This window comes from Polypterus senegalus, chromosome 2, assembly GCF_016835505.1.
Source record: "Polypterus senegalus isolate Bchr_013 chromosome 2, ASM1683550v1, whole genome shotgun sequence".
NCBI classification, from domain to species: domain Eukaryota; kingdom Metazoa; phylum Chordata; class Cladistia; order Polypteriformes; family Polypteridae; genus Polypterus; species Polypterus senegalus.
In genome coordinates this window covers 156,040,729-156,068,635 of record NC_053155.1, presented here as the reverse complement: position 1 = coordinate 156,068,635, position 27,907 = coordinate 156,040,729, and the positions used below count along the sequence as shown (strand labels likewise).

Below are 27,907 nucleotides of genomic sequence, written 5' to 3'. Positions count from 1 at the left end.
TGTAGTATAAAATTTGGTTGGGACCTGTTCCTTTTCACATCTATAGGGCAAGTTATGGGAAGAATAAGGGGATTGTGCAGGTCACAGACTAAGGTTTTGGAGCACAGTAGAAATGGGAAAACTGGCAGCCTGGTGTAAAGTGTATAATACATTTTAGCTTGGATCTGTCCTATAGGTCTGGTAGTGAACAGGCCAAAATGTACATTGGCACTATTATGAGGACCTCAGGAGAACATGTGGAATGACTAGATAGACAGAATAATGTGAAAGGCATTATATATGTCATATATAAGTGCTGCATAACTGTGCCCCCCACCCACATTTTCTTCACCAGCTGCCACTGCTTGCTAAGTTAAGTACATTAACTAATGACATTTGAAATGCACAGATGGAGAATAAATTACAAAATACTTATGTTTATTCAAAACTGACAGTCATATTTTATTGGTTAATTTTTGTATGTGGAAAACATTTTATACTTGAAAAAAGAAATGTCTGAAAAAAAATCTTCAAAACTTACAGAATACCAACATAGACACAAGCAGAATGTTCAAATTCTACATACTGTAAACAGTATGCAGTGCTAACCACTGTGCCCCTGTGAATAAGTAAAAACGTCTCCAAAATATTTTCCTACATGCTTTCTGCCAAACTTTAGATCCAGTCTACATTAATAAAAAGACAAATGCCTCCCTGTGTATGTGTGTGTGTGTATGTATGTTCATTCATATGTAGGTTTAGGAAGAAAAATGTAAAAATAGGCAAAACGTTGAAAAGAAGGGTAAACAAAACAAAAATGAAAATAAAAACATCGAACAAGGCTCTAAAATAGAAAACAGTCTTAACAGCAAATTCTGTTATCTGATGCTATACTCTGGCAACAGCAGTGTGGTAGCAACCTTCTTACACCTGCTAAGGCAAAGTGAACAAGTTTTATAGCTCTAATGACTGAAAACTTTGCGTAGAGGCCAGTAGTTCAATGGCAATTGCAAAAAGAAGTGATGACAAGAGGCATCCTTATCCAGTACCACGTTCTAGTTTGAAGTAGTCTGAAATAATTTTGTTACTACAAACTGAAGTTTCTGGACTGGTATACAGTAGTTTGATCCATGCACAAATGTTTGGGCCAAACCCAAACTTCTCCAATGTAGTGAAAAGTGAGTTCCATTCAGCCATATCAAATGCGTTTTTGCATCCAACGATAATATCATCTCCGGGGTTTTGGACTTTGTGGGTGAATATATTACATTAAACAGGTGTCGAATTTTGGAAGCTAAGTGTCTGCCTTTAATAAATCCAGTTTGGTCTTGTGACATTACCAAAGGAAGCACTTTCTCAGTCCGTTTAGCTAGGACTTTGGAGAATATCTTAACATTGTTATTCAGAAGTGAGTTTGATCTGCATGATGCACATTGTAATAAGTCCTTATTTTGTTTAGGAAAGACGGTAAGTAATGCTTGGCAAAAAGTTTGAGGTAGAACTTTATTGTCTCTAGCATCTGTGAATGTTGCTAATAAGAGGGGAGGTAACTTAATTGAGAATTTTTTATAAACTTAGACAGGGTAGCCATCAAACCCTGCTGTTTTTCTACTCTGAAGTGAGTTTATAGCATCTAGTAATTCTGATAGTGCCAGAGGTTTATTTAATTCCTCTGCACTGAGAGTATTTAGTTGTGGTATCTGCTTGATGTTTTAATGTATTTGTTCATTAGGCACTACTCTGTGTATGCAGGAACTTACCTAGCCTATGTAGAGTCAGGGGAGAGAAACAGGTCCATGTGGCCTCCATTACAGGGCTTTTATACACTTCATTTTGCAGATTAGAGTCTATTGATCTTTTTACACAATATGCTGTTTACATTTTTTTACTATTGCTGCTGGAAATTCAGTGTGCACTAATGCCGCCTGAATCATTTTTATTTTGTTTTTCATTTTTGTGCCTTTAGAGTTATGAAATCCACTGTGTATATGTATTATTCAAGGGAGGAGAAATTTTAAAGAGGTAGGAACTTTTAAATGCTTTCATTTTTTAAATATATTTTTTTTATTTTATAAACGATGAGTTTGGTTTGTATTAATCTTTTATAATGAATGTAAATCACAAATATTTGGGTGGCATGCACTTTCATGGCGTTTTCCCCCATAAACTGTCTTCTACAGTTTTTCATCTGTCTCAGCTTGTGGTGATTCTGGAATGTAAATGCACACCTAACTGGACTTGCATAAAGCTGCATTATATTATATGAATATTCTAATTCAGATCATTACCCAGGTGAGTTCTTACATTTTTATATTCCATCAGCATTTCATTTTCATAACAATGAGTGGTGAACATACAGATTTCTGCCTCTTAAATTCAGGTATCATTTCTTATTTCTTTTTGAAATTTACAGAAAGTTTGTATCGTACCAATTTATCAAACAGCCTACTCAATTAAAGTAAGAGCTTTGATCATTCATAGACATGTGTACTGTAATCATATTGTCATCAGCCTACTCGATAATTTAATTACCTAAAATATTTTGCATCTTGATGCACCTCCATTTTGTTTCTTATAGATGCTACCATTTTGGGGAGCATTTTGTGTATTGTTGCTTGTGACATGTGACAACTGCAAGTCACAATGTGTGACGTCACCATTGCAACAGTATGAAAGTAAACATTGTGCACTTTAATGGAGTCCTAGATTCTGGATGGTAAACAAAGAGACTCTTGCTATATTCCGAGTGTTTTTATGACTTCAGGGTTTTATATATTTATATTTATTTAAATATTTATTTATATATAGTTTGCTGGGCAGCACGGTGGCGCAGTGGTAGTGCTGCTGCCTCGCAGTTAGGAGACCCGGGTTTGCTTCCCAGGTCCTCCTTGCGTGGAATTTGCATGTTCTCCCTGTGTCTGCGTGGGTTTCCTCCAGGTGCTCCGGTTTCCACAGTTCAAAGACATGCAGGTTAGGTGCATTGGCGATCCTAAATTGTCCCTGGTGTGTGCTTGTTGTGTGTGTGTGTGTGTGCCTTGCGATGGGCTTGCGCCCTGCCTGGGATTTGTTTCCTGTGTTGGCTGGGATTGGCTCCAGCAGACCCCTGTGACCCTGTAGTTAGCATATAGCAGGTTGGATGATGGGTGGATATATTTTGCATGTTTCTTTGACTTGGAGTTTTGGTTTTGTAAACAGTATTGGTATAGGTATCTCTCAAGAGTGCTGACTTTGGTAATGACCCCTGCTTGTTATGTGAAAATTTGATTTTTGGATTGTCTGTCTTGTGCTTTGCTTTTTTTTTCCCCTGCAAATTTTTCATCCATGGCGGTACAATATGCCCTTTCCACACTTGGTCACAAGGAGCAGATATAAATATCACAACAATTATCTCTCTGTTATATTATTAAATAGTTCACCACAACGAATATTAAATGTCACATCAGTGAGGGCTTTAATTGTTAATTGAAAAATTAATTTATTTAAATAAATACATAAAAACAAGTCAAACTCTTACTATGAAATCTTAAATAAGTAAATCAAACAACATGCCTTAACACCATTGCATTACAAAACTGTGGTGCTGTATAGCTGCACAAAATGTAGAAATGTCTTTGCTTGAAAGCATGACATTGGTGAGAAACCTCACTAACCAATAAGCTAAAAAAAAATTGGTCAACTGGAGTGAGTTCTTGTCACATTCAGTTAAAATTGGCATTGTTTATAATATTCTAAGAGCACTTGAAATTTTGACAGTAAATCCAATCATTTATAAACATCTGCATTAGAACATCAACAACACATTCTGGAGCTGGTGATCATTTATAGAATTAATTAATTCAAAATAAACAATTACAGAAAGCATAGTTTGCACATTTTCCTGTCTATATATTTTTAATATGTATATCCCTTTTATGAAACAGATTTATGCATGTATTTGCTAAACTTTTAAAAAGTTCCATACTGTGCATTCCATTTTTTCACACAAACAAGCACCAGAGAAATTTCAGGTTAGGTAAGACGAAAGTCAATAACCAATTCCTTGGTTTTGCCAAAGTTAAGTTGCAGACAGTTGTACCTGAACTAAGAAACAAAGTTCTCCACCTGACTCCTATTCTCTGTCTCATCCTCTTATCGATACACCCTATAAGTGCAGAATCATCTGAAGAATTTCTGCAGGTGTCATGACCTGGTGTCATATTTATAGTCTGAGGTGTTCGGAGTGAAGAGACAGTCCTTGAGTCTTGCAAACTTTGGTCTGTCTGACAAATTGACCATTAGTCAAGACACCACAGGCTTATCCACCTGCATATCCCCAAGTTTAAAGAGATGGCTGGGTGGTATTGAAGGCACTAGTGAAATTGAAAAAACATAATCTTCACAGTGCTGCCAGCTTTGTCCAGGTGTGAATAAGCCTAGTGGAGCAGACAGATAATTGCAAACTCCACTCTAATGTTTGTCTGATAACTGCAGTGGGTTCAAGTGGTCTTTCACAAGAAGACTCATATAGTGCAGGACCAGCATTTCAAACGTCTTCACAATGTGAGACATAAGTGCCTTCTTTGGAATAGGAATAATGCAGGATGTTATCCATAGCAGTGAATCTTTCTGGACCATTAGAGAAAGACTGAATAGGTGATAGGGGACTCCACAAAGTTGGTCAGCACAGGCCTTAAGAACTTGAGGACTGAGTCCATCTGTTCCTGTTGGTTTTTATGTGTGTATCCATAGAGAGAGAGAGAGGTTGGGAACATTTCATTCAAGTGTGTAATGGTGGAAAAACCTCCTCCATCATCACTATCAACACTGGCACCCTGCAGGGCAGCGTGCTGAGCCCCCTGCTTTACTCTCTCAACACCCATGACTACGTAGCTAAGTACAGCTCTAACACTATCCTCAAGTTTGCTGACGATACCACTGTAATTGGTATGATCAGCGAGGACGATGAGATGGCCTACAGGGAGGAGGTCAGACTCCAGGCAGAATGGTGTCAAGACAACAACCTCACCCTCAACGTTAGCAAAACTAAGGAGATGATTGTGGATTTTCTCAAACAGGCAACAGAGCACAGCCCCATTTACATCAGAGGTGAGCTGTGTAGCAGGTCAACAGCTTTAAGTTCCTCAGAGTCTACCTCACAGTTGACCTTAAATGGTCAAGTCACACTGCGGCAGTAGTCAAGAAAGCCCAACAATGCTTCTACTTCCTCAGGAGACTGATTAAGACTCACATGTCCCCCACAACCCTGTGCAGATTCTACAGGTATACTGTAGAATTCATTCTGACAGGATGCATCATATACTGGTACAGCAACTGCTAAGTTCAGGACTGCAGAGCTCTACAGTGTGTGGTGAAAACAGCACAGCAGATCACGGGCACACAGCTCCCTGCGATCCATGACATTCTCACTAAACGCTGTCTCAGGAAAGTGAACCGTATCAGGCAGGACCCCAGCCACCCTGCACTGTAACTTTTCACCCTCCTCCCATCTGGGAAGTGACTAAAGTCCATTTGGACACGCAGCTCCAGGTTCAGGAACAGTTTCTACCCAACTGCAATCAGACTCATGAACAATCAGTAACCTTGTGTCACCTCTACTGCTACTTGCACATATACATCTGCCACTGTCTCTGTTTATTCCTAGGATTCTTGTTTTATTTATTTACTTACAGGGGGCTCCGCCCCCTGCTCGCTTCGCTTGCCCAACCCCATGTTTGGTTTACTGGATATACAATTTAAAGAGATTTGTTATTTTCATGGGAATTGTTACATATGTATTATTTTCACTTTTACTTTAAAAACTTTTGTAAAAACAATACTTGTCCTTTATTTACAGCCCTGGGCGTGGTTACATCTCTTTCTCGCAGGATGTATAACGCTACACACGTTGGATCATCTGCTGTCTTTCTGCTGCTGGCGAGCTGCCTGTTCTGCTTGCCGCATGTCGTTGTTTTAAGAGCTGTGAGCACATGATGCGTGTCTGACAAAAGCAATCCAACAACTCCTAGGTTAGATGTCCGTGGACTTGTTTTAAATGATGGCTTACTGCCTTGCCTCGCGTGACGTTGTAAAAACAATACTTGTCCATTATTTCAGGCCCCGGACGTGGTTAAATGTCTTTCTAGCAGGACGTACAACCCTGCTCGTGTTGTGAAGGTGGGGGGGGGCAGCGTCGATCATTTTAAAGCCTGTACCACCGCTGTCCTTTTTGCCGCTTCATGTCTCTGCTGCTCGTGTTGTGATCGCTTCTCCATGATCATAAATATACACCTGACCAAATCGTGTTTTCTTTGAAATTAAACTTGTTGTTCCTTTAACTGTTACAAGACCACAGATTCTCGTAGCGTATGGTCCATTATTGTGTAAATGTATGCTTTGTGCATTGAATGATGGGAAGGTGAAAAGACTTTGTTTTCTGCTCTTTGCCTTTTATTTCTGACCTTGCTTTGTCCTGCTGTTTTTTCAGTTACACCTGGTCCTGATGATTAATTTGCTTTTGTTTGCGCTAATGTGATCTTTACTATCTTTTTTTTGATACTGTAGCGACTGACGTAATAAAGTGTCACAAAAGTTTTACTTGAACAATCACAGACTTCATAACCCCAAACGCAACTTTCTATCACCCTCTCCAACCCCTCATCCCCTGGGTCTCACTACCCCTCCTTACTGCATCAATCAATACCTTGCTATCAGGCTTCCGTGCTGTACTCCACCCTCCCTCAATCGGACCTAACAGTCACTTAAAACAAAAAAGGCTTCAGCCTGGCTGGGACGCTACAATACTTTAGAATTTTACTGCTTTCATATTCTTTACCTTTCTCTGCATGTGTATCTCGCCATTGTTTGTTTGAGCCTTTCAAATTCCAATGCTTTCATAATCTGTTATCTGCCTTTTTTTTGTCTCCAACGCTTTTGGGTCTCTTTTCTCTACACTGCCCTTTCTTCTTTGCTTAGTCATTGACGTTTCATCTAGAACGTATTGTCCTTATACGCTTTATATGTGCTGAGAGCACAGGATCTGTGTGTGCTACGTGCCATTACATGACTGAGTGTTTTGCTGGCTGTGCTCTCTTATTTAATATCGTTTGCGTCTTGTGGGTCTTTTAAGTGTCTTCCGAGAAGATCACGTCTCGTCGCCCTGCTTTTCCTTTCCAGGATTTTTTTTTTATAATAGAGATTTATATTCATTTATTTATTGTGTGTGTGGTTTTTTTTTTGTCTATGTTCACTGTCTGCGGGGGCACATGCAAGCAAACATTTCATTGTACATGGTACTTGTACACATGACAATAAAAAATTGAATTGAATTAAAAAATCTATAAATGCCTGTATAAATAATCTGTTATATTGCAACACCTCAGATAAAAAATAACTCATTTACATTAAAGCATTACATATTTTATATAATAAATATTTATTCATTAAATATTTATTGTAAATATATAAATAATAAATTCATTCTAATTATTGAAATCAAAATTTGTGCTTAAAATAATGTTTCCTTACTTAAACATGTACATATAATACTCTTTTAGTTGAGGCACTTATATCTCCAGAGGAGATGCTGAGGAGGAAAGCTTGGAGTGATTTTCAGTGATGTATTTCAAAAATCACCAAAAAGTTTAGACTGCATCCTCTGAGGTTTTAATATTACACTTTAAATTGAATTAAACATAGTTATATTACTAATTTACATACCACATAGTCTATATTCCACATTCTTAAGACAGCTTAGCCATCTTTCATCCAAATTTTAATAAATAATACGACTGACTAACCTTAACAGTCACATATGCATAAACAGACACCCTGAGTACAAATTTATTGTTAACATTCAGAATGCAACTCTCTCTCACTTATGAAACAATTACCTTTGCTACTTCCCTTTCTGATAATGACTCAATTTAGAAAAAAGGTATGAGACATTTAAATAATGGGTATTTTAGGATTAAATTGTATTATAAAAACCTCAAACCTGAACTTGGAAACAAATATAAATGAGCTATCAAGCAAGCACTAATCTTACAGCAAAGAGGTATTATATAAAGCTACTCCTCTCAAAACAAAGGTAATCAAAGTAAAAAAAATCATCTCTGTTTAATGAGAACACATGCTGTCTTAAGTTAGAAAGCTGTAAATTAAAATTGCAGTTGTGATTTTCTTTAATATTTTATCAGTTTGTATAGACAAAAGAATTAAAATTTATAAGAAAGTCAACTCTAAGGCACAATATGGTTTTGGTGTGAGGTTAATAGATACAAAATATTATACCCGTTGAGTTTTTTTTTTCAGAATAAAGAATTTGAAATAACAGCCTTAAAATATGTAGTAATGATTTTAGGAATTTCTATAATAAACTAGATAGCATGGATGGGAGGGAGTCGGTTAGCTCTTTTCATGTGCCACAGGAAGCATAGTCTATTCCATCCTCTCTTAAAAGAGAAGGTGTGTTGGCTCCATGACAGATAATTTGTTATTTTCACTCCAAGGAACTTTGTACTTTGGTGGTTCTAAATTGGCCCTAGTGTGTGCTTGTTGTGTGGGTGTGTTTGTGTGTGTCCTGCGGTGGGTTGGCACCCTGCCCAGGATTGGATTCCTGCCTTGTGCCCTGTGTTAGCTGGCATTGGCTCCAGCAGACCCCCGTGACCCTGTGTTTGGATTCGGGTTGGAAAATGGATGGATGGATGGATGGATGGAAAATGGATGGATGGATGGCACTTTGTACTCCTGAATGACTCCACATTGGAATCATTGATAGAGAGACGAAGGTGGTTGGCATGGTTCTTCCTAAAGCTGACAGTGATTGCCTTTGGTTATTATTTTTACACCAGTTATGAGTTGTCTGACCTCCTCTCTTTAAGTCATTTCATCATCGATAATGATGAGGCCTATTAATGTTGTGCCATCCATGAACTTAATGATGTGGTTCATGCTTTATCTGGCACAACAGTCATGGACTCTAGATGTAGCCCAGTGCTCAGAAGGAGGATAGCATCTGCATGTACATGTCTCCAGGTTCATACTCTAGATGAGTGCAGTGGCTATGGTGTCATTGATGGAGCAATTAGGAAGGTACGCAAACTAGAGAGGATGCAGTATGGGGGAAGAGTATGGATATTGTTTAAGCCTTGCCCAGTCTCTCAAAGCACTTCATCATAATGGGAGTGAGTGCTATCAGGTGGTAGTCATTGAAGTATGCAACAGGTGACTTTTAAAACATGATGGAACGACAGCCAGATTCATGTTGTGTTAATGATGTTAGTGACTTGTCCTTTTTGGTAAGTACATTCTCTGAGAACACAACCAGTTATGTTATCTGGACGTTTCTTGCGGGGAGGGCTTCTCTTCTCTTTCTCTGATCTGAGTTCACCTCTGTTATAGTGCGTCTTAATTTGGAAACAGTAGTGTCAGATCGGGGCAAGCGTGAATGCGACTGAGAGAATAAAACTGAATGAAAAAATGCTAACTTTGACAAGCACTATAAATTTACAGCGGTTGTTACAGATGTAAATCAAATGTATGTTTTTATTGTATAATATTAACAATAATAGCAGCTCTCTACTCAAAATGGTAAACTTGAGAAGCTGCCATCATTGAACCCAGAAGCTCTTGATTGGTTCTTAGCATTGAACCACGCAAGCTGTGGCACCAACTGCCTACCGTAACCTGCTTTCTTTTTTCTTCGGTTATATTCTTGAATAAAAGCGCACATTTTTTTTTTATACTTGTACTTTTTGTGAAAGTGTTTATTTGATATTTGGACTTCAGGCTTCACATCTTATACACATGTCGTAAAGACCGTCCTTGGGTGTGTGTGGGAACTGTTAACATTTGAATCTGATGATTGTATATAGCGCGGAACTGTCTATACTATTCTCTCCTCTGCATTTCCTGGAGTTCAAAAGAAATACCAAAATGCAGCAACTTGTGGACACTGACCAAGATCGGAACAAAAAACCAAACTTGGTCACTAACTACAACCGCATGAAGGTATGCAAATGAATTTAATGTTGCATTAGTGCAACATCGTTTTCCGAAATCAATCAATCAATCAATCAACATTTATTTATATAGCACATATTCATACAAAAAATGTAGCTCAAAGTGCTTTACAAAATGAATAGAAAAATAGAAGACACAATAAAAAATAAACATAAGTCAACATTAATTAACATAGAATAAGTAAGGTCCGATGGCCAGGGTGGACAGAAAAACAAAAAAAACTCCAAAGCTGGAGAAAAAATAAAATCTGTAGGGTTCCAGACCAAGAGACCGCCCAGTCCCCTCTGGGCAATCTACCTAACATAAATCAAACAGTCCTCTTTGTATTTAGGGTTTTCATGGAAGGACCTGATGATGATGGTCACGTAGACTTCTGGCTTTCAGTCCATCAATGTTGGTGCATCATGATGCTTTGAGTAGGTGGTGGCAGCCGCGCCGCCACCACAAAGAAACCGGAAAAAGAAACAGAAGAGAGAGTAGGGGTCAGTACGGATTTTAGAGCCACTATGAATAGTTATTATGATGAATTGAACATACAGAGTATCAGGATTAAGTTAAAGTGAAGTTATAAAAGGCCATGTTAAAGTAATGTGTTTTCAGCAGTGTTTTAAAGTGCTCTACTGTATTTGCCTGGCGAATTCCTATTGGCAGGCTATTCCAGATTTTAGGTGCATAACAGCAGAAGGTCGCCTCACCACTTCTTTTAAGTTTAGCTTTTGGAATTATAAGGAGACACTCATTTGAAGATCTAAGGTTACGATTTGGAATATAACGTGTCAGGCATTCCGATATATAAGATGGAGCGAGATTATTTAAGGCTTTATAAACCATAAGCAGTATTTTAAAGTCAATCCTGAATGACACAGGCAACCAGTGTAGTGACATCAAAACTGGAGAAATGTGTTCGGATTTTCTTTTCCCAGTTAGGATTCTAGCAGCTGCATTCTGCACTCGTTGCAAATGATTTATGTCTTTTTGGGTAGTCCTGAGAGGAGTGCGTTACAGTAATCTAGTCTACTGAAAACAAAAGCGTGAATTAATTTCTCAGCATCTTTCAATGATATAAGAGGTCTAACTTTTGCTATGTTTCTTAAGTGAAAAATGCTGTCCTAGTGGTCTGATGAATATGCGATTTAAAATTCAGATTACAGTCAACGGTTACCCCTAAATTTTTACTTCCGTCTTAACTTTTAATCCTAGTGCATCAAGTTTATTTCTGATAACCTCATTGAATCCATTATTGCCAATTACTAAAATTTCAGTTTTCTCTTTATTTAGTTTGAGAAAATTACTATTCATCCATTCAGAAATACCAGTAAGACATTGTGTTAGTGTATCGAAAGAGTCGGAGTCATCAGGTGCTATTGATAAGTACAGCTGTGTGTCATCAGCATAGCTGTGGTAGCTCACGTTGTAACCTGAGATAATCTGACCTAACGGAAGCATGTAGATTGAGAAAGCAGCGGACCCAGGATAGAGCCTTGTGGAACACCATATCGGATATCATGTGTCTTTGAGATTTGATTACCACAACTCACAAAGAATTTTCCCCTGCCAGGTAGGATTCAAACCAATTTAAGACACTGCCAGAGAGGCCCACCCATTGACTAAGGCGATTTCTAAGAATATTGTGATCAATGGTGTCAAATGCAGCACTCAGATCTAAGAGGATGAGAACAAATAAATGGCCTCTGTCTGCATTTACCCAAAGTCATTTACTACTTTAACGAGTGCAGTTTCTGTGCTGTGATTTGTTCTGAAGCCTGACTGAAATTTATCAAGAATAGCATGTTTATTGAGGTGGTCATTTAACTGCATAATGACTGCCTTCTCTAGAATTTTACTTAAGAAGGGCAGGTTAGAGATGGGTCTAAAATTTTCAAAGGCAGAGGGGTCAAGATTATTTTTCTTGAGCAGGGGTTTAACTACAGCAGTCTTAAGACAGTCTGGAAAGACCCCGTATCTAATGACAATTTACTATGTCCAGAATATTGTCAATTAGCACGCCTGATATTTCTTTGAAAAACCTGGTTGGTATTGGGTCAAGGACGCAGGTGGAGGGTTTCAGTTGAGAGATTATACTATGTAATTCAGGTAAATCTATCCTGGTGAAAGCATTTAATTTGTTTATAATGGAGTACCGGGGCTTTGGAGGTTCTGCAGTGTTGGGGAGATATACTATGTTATCTCTAATATCATTAATTTTTTGATTGAAAAATACAGCAATGTTCTCACAGGTTTCACTGGAAGTATTCTGGGGGCATTCCTTTGTGTTACCTGGGTTTAACAGACGATCAATTGTAGAAAATAAGACTCTGGGATTACTAGCATTGTTATTTATAATATTAGAGAAATAGCAGCCTCTCAAGACGGACAGTGTTATTGTATTCTGTTATTTTAACCTTCAATATCTCATAATGGATAGTTAGTTTAGTTTTCCTCCATTTACGCTCAGCTCTACGACATGTTCTTTTTAAATCAGACACTCTTTGGGTCTTCCATGGAATAACAATACTAGAAGATTTTTTAACTGTCTTTTCAGGTGCAACTATGTCAACAGCAGTTCTTACTTTAGAATTAAAGTTTTCCACTTTACTATTTACATTATCCTCGCTATTATAGTTGGCATTATAAACGGACTGATTGCTTAGAATAGTTGTAAGTTTTAAAGCTGCTGATGAGTCAAAGAAGCGTTTTTTTAACAAAATGCTTCTCATGAGTGTTTTCTATCTTTATTTCTATATTAAATAGTAGAAGGAAATGGTCTGATAGACCATATCAATGACCTGCTTTATATCAACTTTAAGTCCTTTAGTAATCACTAAGTCTAACGTATGACCTGCTTTATGTGTAGGCTGATTAACGAGCTGCCTCAAATCAAAAGAGTCCAGGAGGTTCATGAATTCCTTTACCTTTTGGTCACACTGATTGTCGATATGAAAGTTAAAGTCGCCGACTATTAAGAGTGTCATAGTTTGTAACTAAAATTGACATTAAGTCAGAGAATTCCTCAAGGAAAGACGCGTTATATTTAGGAGGTCTATACACGGATAATACTAGAACGTGAGAATCTCCATGAATAACAACGCGAGATACTCAAAGGACTTAAATTTACCAAAACTAACATCTTTACATTTTAATGGCTCGAGTAAATGTTTGCCAATCCGCCCCTTTTTCCCTGGCGGTCTGCACGAGTAAAACTGTAATCCGGAGGCAGATTCGATTAAAACAGCCGCCATTGAGTTAAGCCATGTTTCATTTAGTGCAATAAAATCAATCTTTCTATCACTAATAAGATCGTTTATAAAAAATGTCTTGTTAGTTAAAGCTCTAACATTTAATAGTGCCATATTTAATGTTTCTGAAGGGCAGAGCTGAATTTTATGCGTGTCATTGGTAATCGGAACAAAATTAAGTTATTTTTGTTAACGCCTCTGTGTGTACTTTTTATGTAATCTACAATCCGTTTTTATAGTCTTAATGCAGTGTTGATCTGAAGTAGTAATTTCAATTAAATTATTGGTGTTTATGCCGCACTGCCTAGATTTTTTACGTGCATTAAGATTTGTTATTAGATTATTAATGTTGTGCACTTTAACGGAAGACTCTGTTAAGCCATTATGTCCTATCAAAGCAGTAGCATTACGTAAGGGGTTAAAAGTAGAAGTAGACAGTCAAGATAGACGAATTACCTTAGCGATGTTTTCGGAGAGGACCCGGCGCCAAATCTATTCGGATGCAGTCCATCCCGCTTGAAGAAGGCGGCCTTTCCCAAAAAAGATCCCAGTTGTCTATAAACCCGATGTCTTGATTCTCGCAGAAGCCTCTCAGCCAGTTGTTTAAACCCAGCAGACGACTGTAGTATTCATTCGATCGTCTGACGAGAGGTAGTGGACCGAGATGAAGATTTTTGCGGATGGGATCCTCTCCTTCGTGTCTTCAACTAGTGCTGCGAAGTCAGCCTTGAGAACCTCTGACTCTGGTGCCTTATGTCGTTACGCGGCATGTAGAATGATGGATCCAATTGCCCTCTTGTGCTTCTGGTAGAAGGTCGGCGCCGCCTCATCACATCTCGAACTCGAGCACCGGGAAAACAAGAAACAAAGGATTTTCGATTAGGGCATGTGATATTCAGGTTTCGTACAATCGAATCACCTACCACGATTACATCACCCGGGGTTGAAGGCAGACTGGGGACGCGGAGAGGGTCGAATCGGTTCTGGATTTGAATGCTTGCCTGTGCCGATGGAGGTGTTCTAGCCTTGAACCCCGCCTGCAAAGCTGAAACCCGTCGAGGTCTTCATCAGCGTTGTCGTTGCTCCTACGAGGCGCGGGGGTGAAGCTTACTTGCCCTTGGACTTGAGCGGCACGAGGTGGGGTTGATGTTACGCCGACTTCAGTTGTTGGGTGTGGTTTGTCCAGCAGCCGAGTCTTCAAGTCTCTGAGGTACCTTCGTCTGGACAGGAGTTTCTGAATCTGTTTGTTGAGTGCCTGGAGTTCTTCGACAACGACGGCAACGCGATTCATCTCACTGTCAGCCATTGTCTGCTTCTACTTCCGCTTCCGCTTCGTCACCTAGGAAAGAAAGAGAGAAAGTTAGTGGATGGACATGGAAATGTACAGTACAGGTCATAAAATGAATTATTCTAAGTGTCATATATACCTAAGTCTCTCTTTTGTTTCTGCACGGCTTTGACATGAAGGATCAGAAGGTGCATTCTAATTCAGCGTGAGCAGGAGCACTCAAGAATAAAACTGAATGAAAACAAATTGACATCCACAGTCATTCTCAGTCACGCATACCACTCACATCCACATCTAGCAATAACAGAATCCCTAACCTTGAATAACATGGGAGATGACACTTCAACAACAGTAGACTTTATAGAATGACTTTTGGCTGTATAAGGAAACCACAGGCCTTGGTAACCATTGAGAGAATATGCAGTTAGCTTGGTAATTGTTCTGGGTATTGCAAAAAATAGTTTATGGAGGTGTAAGGATTTATCTGATGTCACTGATAATTTATTCATTCACTTCCCTCTGCACTAAAAATATTTACAAGCAACACAACCTTTTCCACCTCCAGATATTGGTACTGTATGTGGCTTTCCATAAACTGTTGTGAAGCTCAGTCATACTCTGTAACCACATTCCAACTGAGCAATGTTTCAATGTGCATGAAAAACAAGGCACACCCCATTAATAATCATCTTTAGATATACTTGCAGTATTTATTATTTTGCTTTGCTGGGCATTCTTTTTAAAGAAAATATCACTAAAATGCACTTGTTACTTTTTTAATTGAAATAATTAAGGTAAATCTAATATGAGTGACATTCTTGTACACTTAGTGACTTCCGCTATTCTTTTAAACACATGCTTGAGTTTTCAGACAAGAGTCATTTTATTATGCAGTCTAAATTTATTGTCTGATATCTGCACTGGAGGATAATTTCTTTATCTTTTTTGTTTAAAGTCATATATTTGCATGGTTTCTTTTTATATTTAATGATAATACACATTAAATTAAGATATTCAGGAGCAAATAATTCATTTCCAACATGCACACTCAAATGCTAAACAATAAAATATTCACAAATCGCAAGAACAAAGCTTCACCTTTAATAGTAAATGAGGGTTTTTTACTTAATTAACTATATTTTTCCAGAATTTCCATTCTTCCTTCCTCACAATAAAATTAACACACAGATGTGTGGAGCTTTTTTTTCACAGCTGCACTGCCTGCTGATAGCATTGCAATTATGAAATTGGATGTTAACAAAAAAACAGTGGAATGCTTATCCTACAGCATATACAGTAGAATAAAATGTGAAGCCTGCATTACAGGTATGTTTAAGTACAATCATTCTATAAAATATACCTCATAAAGTTACATCCAAAGATCATTGAGACATGTATCTATTTACAACAACAATAACAACATTTATTTATATAGCACATTTTCATACAAACAGTAGCTCAAAGTGCTTTACATATTAAAGAATAGAAAAATGAAAGACATAATTATAAAAAAATAAATCAACATTAACATCGAATAAGAGTAAGGTTCAATGGCCAGGGGACAGAAAAACAAAAAACTCCAGACGGCTGGAGAAAAAATAAAATCTGTAGGGATTCCAGACCATGAGACCGCCCAGTCCCCTCTGGGCATTCTACCTAACATAAATGAAACAGTCCTCTTTGGATTTAGGGTTCTCACGGAAGGGCTTGATGATGATGATGGTCACGTAGACTTCTTCCTTTTAATCCGTCCATCATTGTTGGAGCATCATGAAGCTTTGAGTAGGTGGAGGTGGCGCAGGCCACCACCACAAAGAAACCGGAAAAAGAAACAGAAAAGAGAGTAGGGGTCAGTACCGATTTTAGAGCCACCATGAATAGTTGTTATGATGAATTGAACATACAGAGTATCAGGATTAAGTTAAATTACGATTAAAATGAAGTTATAAAAGGCCATGTTAAAGTAATGTGTTTTCAGCAGTGTTTTAAAGTGCTCTACTGTATCAGCCTGGCGAATTCCTATTGGCAGGCTATTCCAGATTTTAGGTGCATAACAGCAGAAGGCCGCCTCACCACTTCTTTTAAGTTTTGTTCTTGGAATTCTAAGGAGACACTCATTTGAGGATCTGAGGTTACGATTTGGAATATAAGGTGTCAGACATTCCGATATATAAGATGGGGCGAGATTATTTAAGGCTTTATAAACCATAAGCAGAATTTTAAAGTCAATTCTGAATGACACAGGTAACCAGTGTAGTGACATCAAAACTGGAGAAATGTGTTCTGATTTTCTTTTCCTAGTTAGGATTCTAGCAGCTGCATTCTGCACTAGTTGCAAACGATTTATATCTTTTGGGTAGTCCTGAGAGGAGTGCGTTACAGTAATCTAGTCGACTGAAAACAAACGCGTGAACTAATTTCTCAGCATCTTTCAGTGATAAAGAGGTCTAACTTTACTTATGTTTCTTAAGTGAAAAATGCTGTCCTAATGATCTGATTAATATGTGATTTAAAATTCAGATTACAGTCAACAATCACCCCTAAGCTTTTTACCTCCGTCTTGACTTTTAATCCTAATGTATCCAGTTTATTTCTAATAGCCTCATTGTATCCATTATTGCTGATCACTAAAATTTCAGTTTCTCTTTATTTAACTTGAGAAAATTACTATTCATCCATTCTGAGATACTAGTCAGACATTGTGTTAGTGAATCAATAGAATCAGGGTCATCAGGTGCTATTGATAAGTACAGCTGTGTGTCATCAGCATAGCTGTGGTAGCTCACGTTGTGCCCTGAGATAATCTGACCTAACGGAAGCATGTAGATTGAGAATAACAGCGGACCCAGGATAGAGCCTTGTGGAACACCATATTGGATATCATGTGTCTTCGAGTTGTAATTCCCACAACTAACAAAATATTTTCTCCCTGTCAGGTAGGATTCAAACCAATTTAAGACACTGCCAGAGAGGCCCACCCATTGACTAAGGCGATTTCTAAGAATGTTGTGATCAATGGTGTCAAATGCAGCACTCAGATCTAAGAGGATGAGAACAGATAAATGGCCTCTGTCTGCATTTACCCGCAAGTCATTTACTACTTTAACGAGTGCAGTTTCTGTGCTGTGATTTGTTCTAAAACCTGACTGAAATTTATCAAGAATAGCATGTTTATTTAGGTGGTCATTTAACTGCATAATGACTGCCTTCTCTAGAACTTTACTTAAGAAGGGCAGTTAGAGATGGGTCTAAAATTTTCAAGAGCTGAGGGGTCAAGATTATGTTTCTTAAGTAGGGGTTTAACTACAGCAGTCTTAAGACAGTCTGGGAAGACCCCAGTATCTAGTGACGAATTTACTATGTCAAGAACATTATCAATTAGCACGCCTGATACTTCTTTGAAAAACCTTGTTGGTATCGGGTCAAGGACGAGGTGGAGGGTTTTAATTGAGATATTATTTTTGTAAATCAGGTAAATCTATCCTAGTGAAAGAGTTTAATTTGTTTATAACAGGATGTTGGGGTTTAGGGGATCCTTAGTGTTGGGGAGATATACTATGTTATTTCTAATATCATTAATTTTTTGATTGAAGAATACAGCGACAGCCTCACAGGTTTCACTGGAAGCACTTAGGAGGCATTCCTTTGAGCTACCTGGGTTTAGTAGGTGATCAATTGTTGAAAATAAGACTCTAGGATTACTAGCATTGTTATTTATAATATTAGAGAAATAGCAGCGTCTCTCAAGACGGACAGTGTTATTGTATTCTGTTATTTTGACTTTTAATATTTCGTGGTGGATAGTAAGTTTACTCTTCCTCCATTGACGCTCAGCTCTACGGCATGTTCTCTTTAAATCAGACACTCTTTGGGTCTTCCATGGTATAACAATGCTAGAAGATTTTTTCACTGTCTTTTCAGGTGCAACTATGTCAACAGCAGCTCTCACTTTAGAATTAAATCTTTCCACCTTACTATTTACATTGTCCTCGCTATTATAGCTGGCACTATAAACGGACTGATTGCTTAAAATGTTTGTAAGTTTTAAAGCTGCTGCCGAATCAAAGAAGCGTTTTTTAACAATATGCTTCTCATGAGTGTTTTTTATCATTATTTCTATATTAAAAAGTAGAAGAAAATGGTCTGATAGACCAATATCAATGATCTGTTTTATATCAACTTTCAGTCCTTTAGTAATCACTAAGTCTAATGTATGACCTGCTTTATGTGTAGGCTGATTTATGAGTTGTCTCAAATCAAAAGAATCCAGGAGGTTCATAAATTCTTTTACTTTTAGATCACACTGATTATCTATATGAAAATTAAAGTCGCCAACTATTAGGAGTGTGTCATAATTAGTAATTAAAATTGACATTAAGTCAGAGAATTCCTCAAAAAACGACGCGTTATATTTATATAAAATATTTAAGAAAGAGAACATAATTCAAAATAATATGAATAAAAAGAGCAATTTGTATTTATTTTTAAAATGAAAATGTTATAATTGCTATTCTAAATGCGGTTTTCATGAATTGCATCTACAATTTTTAAAAAGAACAATTTAACTACATCACTAAAAGGAATATAGATAGCAAATTTTCTTTTTTTTCTTTTGTATGGACCCAGCACAATATACTACATAATTATACTGTATGGGTTTAATGAGCAAACCTTTCTTCAACCTACCTACAAAAAGTCAGATTTATGAAAGTTAATGAGCCCATAGTGATCAAATTAAATCGGACCTCACACAGCTTAATTGCCTACTTGTGAAAATAAATTAACAAATAAAATTTTAGTTCTTCACTGTGAACTAATAATTGAAAATAAGTTAAGCTTTTGTGCAGTAGATTTAAAATGTGACCAAGATACAAAACCTTTAACCGAATATATTTATTTACATTTTAAATGTATTTTAAATCAACTGAATTCACTATTGTCTTCCAGAAAGCTCCATAAATAAAAAATAGAAATTAAAAGAATGTCAATTGTTAATGTGTTTTTGTAAATTATGTCTCTTGTATTGTATATTTAATTGCATTTAATCAATTAACATCAATTGGCTGTATTTGTGATCTGTGTTTTGTGATGGACTTGCACCTATGTCCTGAGTTGGGATCATTCATTCCTTGTATGTAAACTTGCTGGAATAGGTTTGCATCTCTCCAAGAACCTAAGTTTGAATGAAGAATTTTCAGATGATGAAAAGATGGAATTAGTTTGCACTTATTAGGGGGGTGTGATATGTATCACCTTAATTGTTAACTTAATGATGTGCAAGCTGATGTTATCAAATATGTCATTCATTTTGTAAAAAACAATCAAAAATGCACTTTGATAGTCCAAGCATTCACTGCATCATGTAGCCTAGTCTTGTGGGGCCAGACGTGATTCTCAAATGAAAACACACATCTGGGGACAACCCATTAAAAACTTTGTAGTGAATAGCGGTGAAATCCTGCATTGCAAAGACTTACATGCACAGGGCTTCTTACTATACACCCACCCCCAGTTTTTCAGCTTGTGAAGTTTAATCTGCCACTGGGGTTCAAGGAGAGATCAAAATAAACTGAACAAAAGACTCAATGCTAAGAGAAAATAAACAGCTAAAAGTGCTGTTATCGGTTCAGGACCTCAGTAGCACAAGGTAATTGAAACCTAATGAATAATTTGTACATTTTAATGAGCATTGTGACAAAAGAGACACATCTGAGAAGTGCTTTTGTCTGCTATGACATATTTCTGTCACTTTGACAATTACATCAATGTATGTCATAACCGCAAACAGTCTAGATAAGCATTGTGGTCTATGGATATACCATGTGTTGAACACTGTGGCTATGCAAACACAGCATGCCAGTAATATTAACTTCTTTTAGTTATTTGTTCTGAGGCACTGCAAGACAGTGGATATTATATAGTCTAATGTGTTCTTCTACTGATGTCATTGGGTAGATTTGTTGATTCGGGTGTTTTGAGGGCTGAAATCTGCTTCTCCTCTGGCTCTTCATAACCATAGCTTCTTTACACTGGCTGCCTGTCAGTTTTCGAATTGATTTAAAAATCTTGTTGCTAGGTTTTAAATCTTTACATGGGTTTGCTTGTGACACCCCGTGTAGTGGGAATTGGAATCACCAGCCTACACTCTAGGTGTCTAGTATGTGGGACCGAGCGTGACCAGGATGATGGTGTAAGACAGGGAGACACAGACACAAAAAGGGTTGGGGTTTTTGAAAAATAAAGTGAGGTTTTATTTACAGGTGCACTTAAAGAAAATAATCAAAAATAATGTCCTGCGGAATTTATATATTAAAACACAGTCCAATGCCGCAAAGGACACACAAAAACAATCAAATGGAGCCCAGAAATGACTGTATACAATATTTACAGTGCTACTTGAAAGTCCCAAAAGAAAAAGTAAAATACACACAAACTAATGAAATCCAAATATATACACAAAAACAAAATGTGAAGCTGTCTTCCTCCACAGTGATCCAAGTCAGGAAGCTGCTCCTCCAAACAGTGTATAATACAGGATTCACCCAAAAATATTCAAAAATATAGAAAAAGTGTATATACAAAAATAAACAGTGCACCACTAACCACAACCCAATAAATACCTCCACCAAAGTTATTCAAGAGATATTTATATGAAAAAATATTTACAAAAACAAAGCACAAGCCGTAATGCTGTTCTGTCAGGTACCTTTCTCTAAGAAGATCTATTCAGAAAGAACCCCCTCTAGAGGCCACGATTCCCTTTTGTATTCGGCGCCCCTACGCTGACCAATTAAACAGCCGTACGTCATCCTTCCCGAGGTACGCGATGACGTGAACACGTTTTAAAAGCGTCTACTTTCCCACACAATTACTATAAAATGGAGCTGCGGGCGCGCGTATAGCTGTGCCGGCTTCTGAGACGCCAACGGCACTTCTGCCATAAAGTGAAAGTAAGCACTTTCTATTCTTTTCCTCCTTCCCCTGAGCTACAGCCCAGACAACTACGAATAAGGGATCCCTTTACTAGACCGCGGTAAACTAATACTACGACGCTTTGCACTTTCTTTTACTCCTTTAGAGTTAATGAGGTCGCGGGAAACGCGTGTAGGAGTGGGATACCGACAATGCCATCCCGGCCGGTCAATGGCAAGGCTGTCTCTCCAGTCTACATGAGACCCGCTGTGACACTCCCCAAAAGATGCTAATATCGTCAACAAAGACGTCTTTCTGCACTATATAAATGAAAAAAGGTAAGTTTCCTTTCTTTATACATTTTTCCTCCAAACAAAAGCCTCCCTCTTTACACAGCAGAGGACGCTAAACTAATTTCATTTAATTAATGGTAATGCCAGTAGTGCATATTACCACACACCCTCCCCCTCAAGATTTCAGGTCATATGTGCGGGATAAATAATCTGCCACTAGATTCTTTTTCCCGCAACATAACGTACCTGAAACCTGTATGGCTGGAGAGCCAAATACCAGCGGGCCACACGAGCATTAGAATGCCTCATCTTTTGGATCCACTGCAATGCTCGGTGGTCGCTCTCCACAATAAATTCGTTGGACAGTAGATAATACTTAAGGCTATCTACAGCCCATTTTATTGCTAATCCTTCTTTCTCTAAGGTAGCGTACTTCTTCTCTCGGTCAAACAGCTTCCTACTAATAAACAAAATTGGCCTCTTCTCGTCACCCTCTCCCTGCATCAAGGCTGCTCCCAAACCTTCCCCGAGGCATCAACCTGCAAAGTAAAAGGTTTTGCAAAGTCAGGACAATGCAATACAACATTCTTACAAAATATTTTTTTCAGAGATTGAAAGGCATTTTCACATGACTCTGTCCATTTGACGTTTCGTGGTGCAGATCCTTTAAGCAGGTCGGTGAGGGGTGCTGCAATATCCGAAAAATTGGGGATAAATCTTCTGTACCACCCCACCAAACCAAGGAATGACCGGACCTGCTTCTTTGTTCCAGGACACGGACGATCCTTTATAGCGGCCATTTTGTCAATTTGGGGTCGGATCAAACCGCCCCCTATGGTGTACCAAGGTATTGCACTTCCTCTTTGGCAATGACTGTTTTTTCAGGGTTAACCACAAGCCCAGCTGTTTTTAACCTTTCAAACACATCCGCCAGTTGTTTTAGATGCTCCTCCCAGGTCTTACTGTATACTACCACATCATCTATGTAGGCTCTAGCATACCTCTCTGCTCCTTGCAGCACTTTGTCCATGAGGCTGGAGTTCGCCGCCTCCATGCAACCCAAATGGCATGACCGTGAACTGGTACAAACCTCCGGGAGCCCTGAAAGCGTAAGTGGTTTTGCTTCATCGGTGAGTGGGACCTGCCAATAACCTTTACAAAGATCAATTGTTGTTAAATATTTTGCTGGACCTAGCTGCTCTACCAGCTCGTCCACTCTAGGCATTGGGTAGGTATCAAAAGCTGAGATGGCGTTAAGCTTACTGTAATCCACACAGAATCTCATCTGTCCGTTCTTTTTAGGAACGAGTACCACAGGACTACACCAGTCACTCACTGAAGGTTCGATGATGCCTAAATCTTTCATCTGTTCCAGCTCCTCTCGAAAACCTCTTGTAGGCGTGCAGGAATTCTACAGTAGGATGTTCTCACAGGACCTGGGGATGTAAGGCGAATATCATGATGTATGAGAGGAGTCCTACCAGGCAAAGATCCAAACAGACCCTCTGGAATCAATTGTTGTACTTCTGCTCTTTTTGTCTCTTCTAGATGTTCCAATGATGATCCTTCTTGGACTTCTCTGCACGATGGCAAGTACTGCTCCTCTGATTCCTCTTCCTCCGGAACGCTACGAATCAATAGCTGACTAGAAGGGTTAGTATATTCCTGCCATGGCTTCAGCATATTAATATGAAAAGTTTGCCTTAATTTCCTAGGGTGATCAGGCATATCAATCTCATAAGTGACAGGACCTTTTTGAGCAACTACTGTGTATGGCCCTTGCCACTTGGCTAAAAGACTGCTCTCTGAAGTAGGCAATAATAACAGTACCTTCTGTCCAACTGTAAGTTTCCGGTCTCTGACTGCCTTGTCATACCATGCTTTCTGCTTGGCTTGTGCGTTTTCCATATTTGCTTTAACAAACTGCGACAGGTTGGCGAATTTTTCCTGCAACTTAAGGACAAAAGTTAGCACATTTTGTGACTCAGTTCTGTCTCTATCTCCCTCTAGGGTTTCCTTTAGCACAGAAAGGGGTCCTCGCACATGCCGACCATACAATAGCTCAAACGGAGAGAATCCAGTAGATGCCTCGGAACCTCCCGGTAAGCAAACAACAGGTATGGTAGCCACTGATCCCAATCTGATCCAGTCACGCTAACAAATTTCCTCAGCATCTGTTTTAAGGTGGCATTAAATCGCTCCACTAGCCCATCCGTCTGGGTGATAGGGTGTGGTCCTTAAACCCCGAATTCCTAACAAACTATTCACCTGTCTTATCAATTTTGCTGTTAGATTGGACCCCTGGTCAGTTAACATTTCTCTTGGGATCCCCACTCTGGCAAATAGCTGTATTAGAGCCCTCACAATGTTACTTGCATTTGTTTTCTTCAGGGGAAAGGCTTCTGGGAACCGGGTTGCGTAGTCGCACACTACCAGAATATATTTATGTCCAGTGCGGCTACGTTCGACAGGACCCACAATATCAACCGCTATTCTGGAAAAAGGCTCTTCCACTACAGGCAAAGGTATTAGTGGAACTTTGTCTCCTCTCTTCACTGGTCCAACTTTCTGACACTCTGCACATGCTTTTATATAATTTGTTACGTCTTTAGTCCATCCTGGCCAATAGAAATGCCGTGCTAGCCTATCAGATGTTTTACTTGCCCCAAATGACCTGACCAGGGAATGCTATGGCTAATCTGTAACACTTTTGCCCTCAGACTAGATGGCAACACCAATCTCTGCCCATGGTCATCTTGATGATACAGGAGGTCATCTTTAATAATAAATTTCTCTCCTGTCTTAGACTGCGAACCCTTTGTGGCCTTGTCAAAGCAGACACGCAGACTGGGGTCGTCCGCTGAGCGGAAGCCACATCACTCGGTAAGTCGCTACTGTTTCCTGTGAGATCCAAAGGCAATATGAGCTCACCCTGCTTCTGGGGAACGCCCCAGAGCTTCTCACGCCTTCTCTGACTACGGGCTTTACGGACCGTGCCTGTCTTGTCAGCTTCCCCAAATGGCAGCACATCCCAGCCATCCTGGGCATCTTGCTTTTGCCTTGCCGCCTGGGCCCTTGTGACCATCAGAGTCTCCGCCGCAGAGTACTCTGTAAGAGATCTTCGATCCCGCACGTCCAACCCTAGTAGAATTGGGTAAGGCATGTTGTCTAATACGCCCATGGGCAACTCATATCCCAAACCTTGAATCTCCAGGTTCACCCGGACAAGAGGATAGGTGACTTCTTCACCATGGACACACCTCAATACTACCTGCTGACCTGACTGTACCACTTGGTCGACCAAACAGTCTTTCCTCACCAGAGACTGGGTGCTTCCTGTATCTATTAATGCAGGGTACAGTTTACCTGCCATAGTAACCCTTAGAATTTTCTCCCTATTCTTAAAAGGTGTCTTCTTCTCAGGTAGGGGGCATGGAACAAAACAAAATTTTGCCTCCTTACGTTTGTTTGGACAAAACTTAATTAGATGGCCTTTCTGTCCACAACCATGACACAACCAACCCTCCCTATAATCTGGCTTTGCAGGTGGGTTGACTAATCTTGTAGGACCACGACCCATTTCACCCGAGACATACCTGTGGGCTTAGCTGTTGTTCTGGGCCTCTGAATGACTTTATCCTCCTTCCGCAGGTTCCTTGGACGATGGGCAGCCAGGAATACCTCAGCCAGCTCCGCTGCTTCTTTGGAAGTCTTTGGCCGATGCTCCTCTACCCATGTACGGATTTTAATATCAAATACCTGCAAAAGTTGTTCTAACAGAATAAAGTCAATTATCTGGTCTATTGAGTGTTTCTGGGGTTGTAACCATTTAGTGCATAATTCTTTCAACAGTGTCAGAAGTTCTTTAGGAGACTGACCTTCCTCCCATTCGAGAGAACGGAACCTCACCCTGTACGTTTCGGTGCTGATCTCGTACTTCTCTAGGATGGCAGCTTTTAATGAGTCATAGATCAGGGACTCCTCTACTGGCATGGCCAAAAATGCCGCCCTGGCCCCTCCTGTAAGTAAAGGAACAAGACGGATTGCCCAATCTGCTCTTGGCCAGTCACACACTGTAGCCACCCTTTCGAATGTTGAAAGGTAATGTTCTATGTCCTCGGGCTCCTGGAAGGGCATCAGACGAGGGTATTCCCAAGTTCTTGCTGAGGCTCCTCTACTTCTTTCTACAGATTCATCAGGATTGGAGGACTGCGACTGTTGCACCAAATTCACCTGTCCCTGTAGCTGGGCAAACTGGTGCTGCAGACTTTTGAATCGCTGTTCCAATCGTTGGTCTTTGTCTTCCTGCACAGCGATGAATTGTCGCAAGAGTGTCTCCACTGTACGGATATCCCCAGTGACTTGGACTTCTTCCTCTGCCTGTGCTGCTCGAGACCACTCCTGTATTGCGGTCTGGAGTGCCAACTCCTTGAGGCTTCTTTGGAGCCATACTGCCAAAACTGTCTTCGTCCGTACTCCAAAATCAAAAATACTGTCTTACTTTTAGCACACCTGATCAGATCCCACCGCTGCCACCAAAATGTGACACCCCGTGTAGTGGGAATTGGAATCACCAGCCTACACTCTAGGTGTCTAGTATGTGGGACCGAGCGTGACCAGGATGATGGTGTAAGACAGGGAGACACAGACACAAAAAGGGTTGGGGTTTTTGAAAAATAAAGTGAGGTTTTATTTACAGGTGCACTTAAAGAAAATAATCAAAAATAATGTCCTGCGGAATTTATATATTAAAACACAGTCCAATGCCGCAAAGGACACACAAAACAATCAAATGGAGCCCAGAAATGACTGTATACAATATTTACAGTGCTACTTGAAAGTCCCAAAAGAAAAAGTAAAATACACACAAACTAATGAAATCCAAATATATACACAAAACAAAATGTGAAGCTGTCTTCCTCCACAGTGATCCAAGTCAGGAAGCTGCTCCTCCAAACAGTGTATAATACAGGATTCACCCAAAAATATTCAAAAATATAGAAAAAGTGTATATACAAAAATAAACAGTGCACCACTAACCACAACCCAATAAATACCTCCACCAAAGTTATTCAAGAGATATTTATATGAAAAAAATATTTACAAAAACAAAGCACAAGCCGTAATGCTGTTCTGTCAGGTACCTTTCTCTAAGAAGATCTATTCAGAAAGAACCCCCTCTAGAGGCCACGATTCCCTTTTGTATTCGGCGCCCCTACGCTGACCAATTAAACAGCCGTACGTCATCCTTCCCGAGGTACGCGATGACGTGAACACGTTTGCGAAAAGCGGCGTCTACTTTCCCACACAATTACTATAAAATGGAGCTGCCGGCGCGCGCGTATAGCTGTGCCGGCTTCTGAGACGCCAACGGCACTTCTGCCATAAAGTGAAAGTAAGCACTTTCTATTCTTTTCCTCCTTCCCCTGAGCTACAGCCCAGACAACTACGAATAAGGGATCCCTTTACTAGACCGCGGTAAACTAATACTACGACGCTTTGCACTTTCTTTTACTCCTTTAGAGTTAATGAGGTCGCGGGAAACGCGTGTAGGAGTGGGATACCGACAATGCCATCCCGGCCGGTCAATGGCAAGGCTGTCTCTCCAGTCTACATGAGACCCGCTGTGACACTCCCCAAAAGATGCTAATATCGTCAACAAAGACGTCTTTCTGCACTATATAAATGAAAAAAGGTAAGTTTCCTTTCTTTATACATGTTTTCCTCCAAACAAAAGCCTCCCTCTTTACACAGCAGAGGACGCTAAACTAATTTCATTTAATTAATGGTAATGCCAGTAGTGCATATTACCACATTGCTCCTGCCTATTTATCTGAATTGTGTGGTTTACAGCAGCCATCTAGAGTGCACAGATTGTCTGATTAGTTGTCTCATGTTGTCCCTCATACCAAGTGTAAAACTAAGGGAGACAGGGCTTTTACTGCGACTGCTCCTCGCCTGTGGAACTCTTTACCTAATTACATAAAGGAGTTGTCTACAATTGAACTGCTCAAAATGAGATTAAAGACTCATTTCTATTCACTTGCTTTCCATGACCTTCAATAGTACTGATGGTTTCCTCATTGTGATTATGTAATCTTACTTCTATTTATTATTTATTTTATTTATGTTCACTTATTTTATTTATATTTATGTTAATTGTATGTTTTTTTCTTCTTTTATTGTCAAGCACTTTGGCC

The 27,907-nt window shown here is 39.3% G+C and overlaps 1 protein-coding gene and 1 long non-coding RNA gene across 2 annotated transcripts; one reads left to right on the top strand and one right to left on the bottom strand.

Moving 5' to 3' along the window:
* Positions 1 to 23,369: 23,369 nt before the first annotated feature.
* Positions 23,370 to 26,954, bottom strand: LOC120524426 (neurotrophin receptor-interacting factor homolog). Its single transcript, XM_039746279.1, has 3 exons — positions 26,927 to 26,954; positions 25,304 to 26,182; positions 23,370 to 23,660 (listed from the first exon to the last, which is right to left on the bottom strand). The coding sequence occupies exons 1-3, from the start codon at positions 26,952 to 26,954 to the stop codon at positions 23,623 to 23,625; spliced, it is 945 nt and encodes a 314-aa protein (XP_039602213.1). The 3' UTR covers positions 23,370 to 23,622.
* On the top strand, positions 23,799 to 24,565 carry LOC120524365. The gene is made up of 3 exons (XR_005632792.1): positions 23,799 to 23,824; positions 24,099 to 24,232; positions 24,514 to 24,565. It is a non-coding gene; the product is annotated as an uncharacterized LOC120524365 (long non-coding RNA).
* Positions 26,955 to 27,907: the final 953 nt, after the last annotated feature.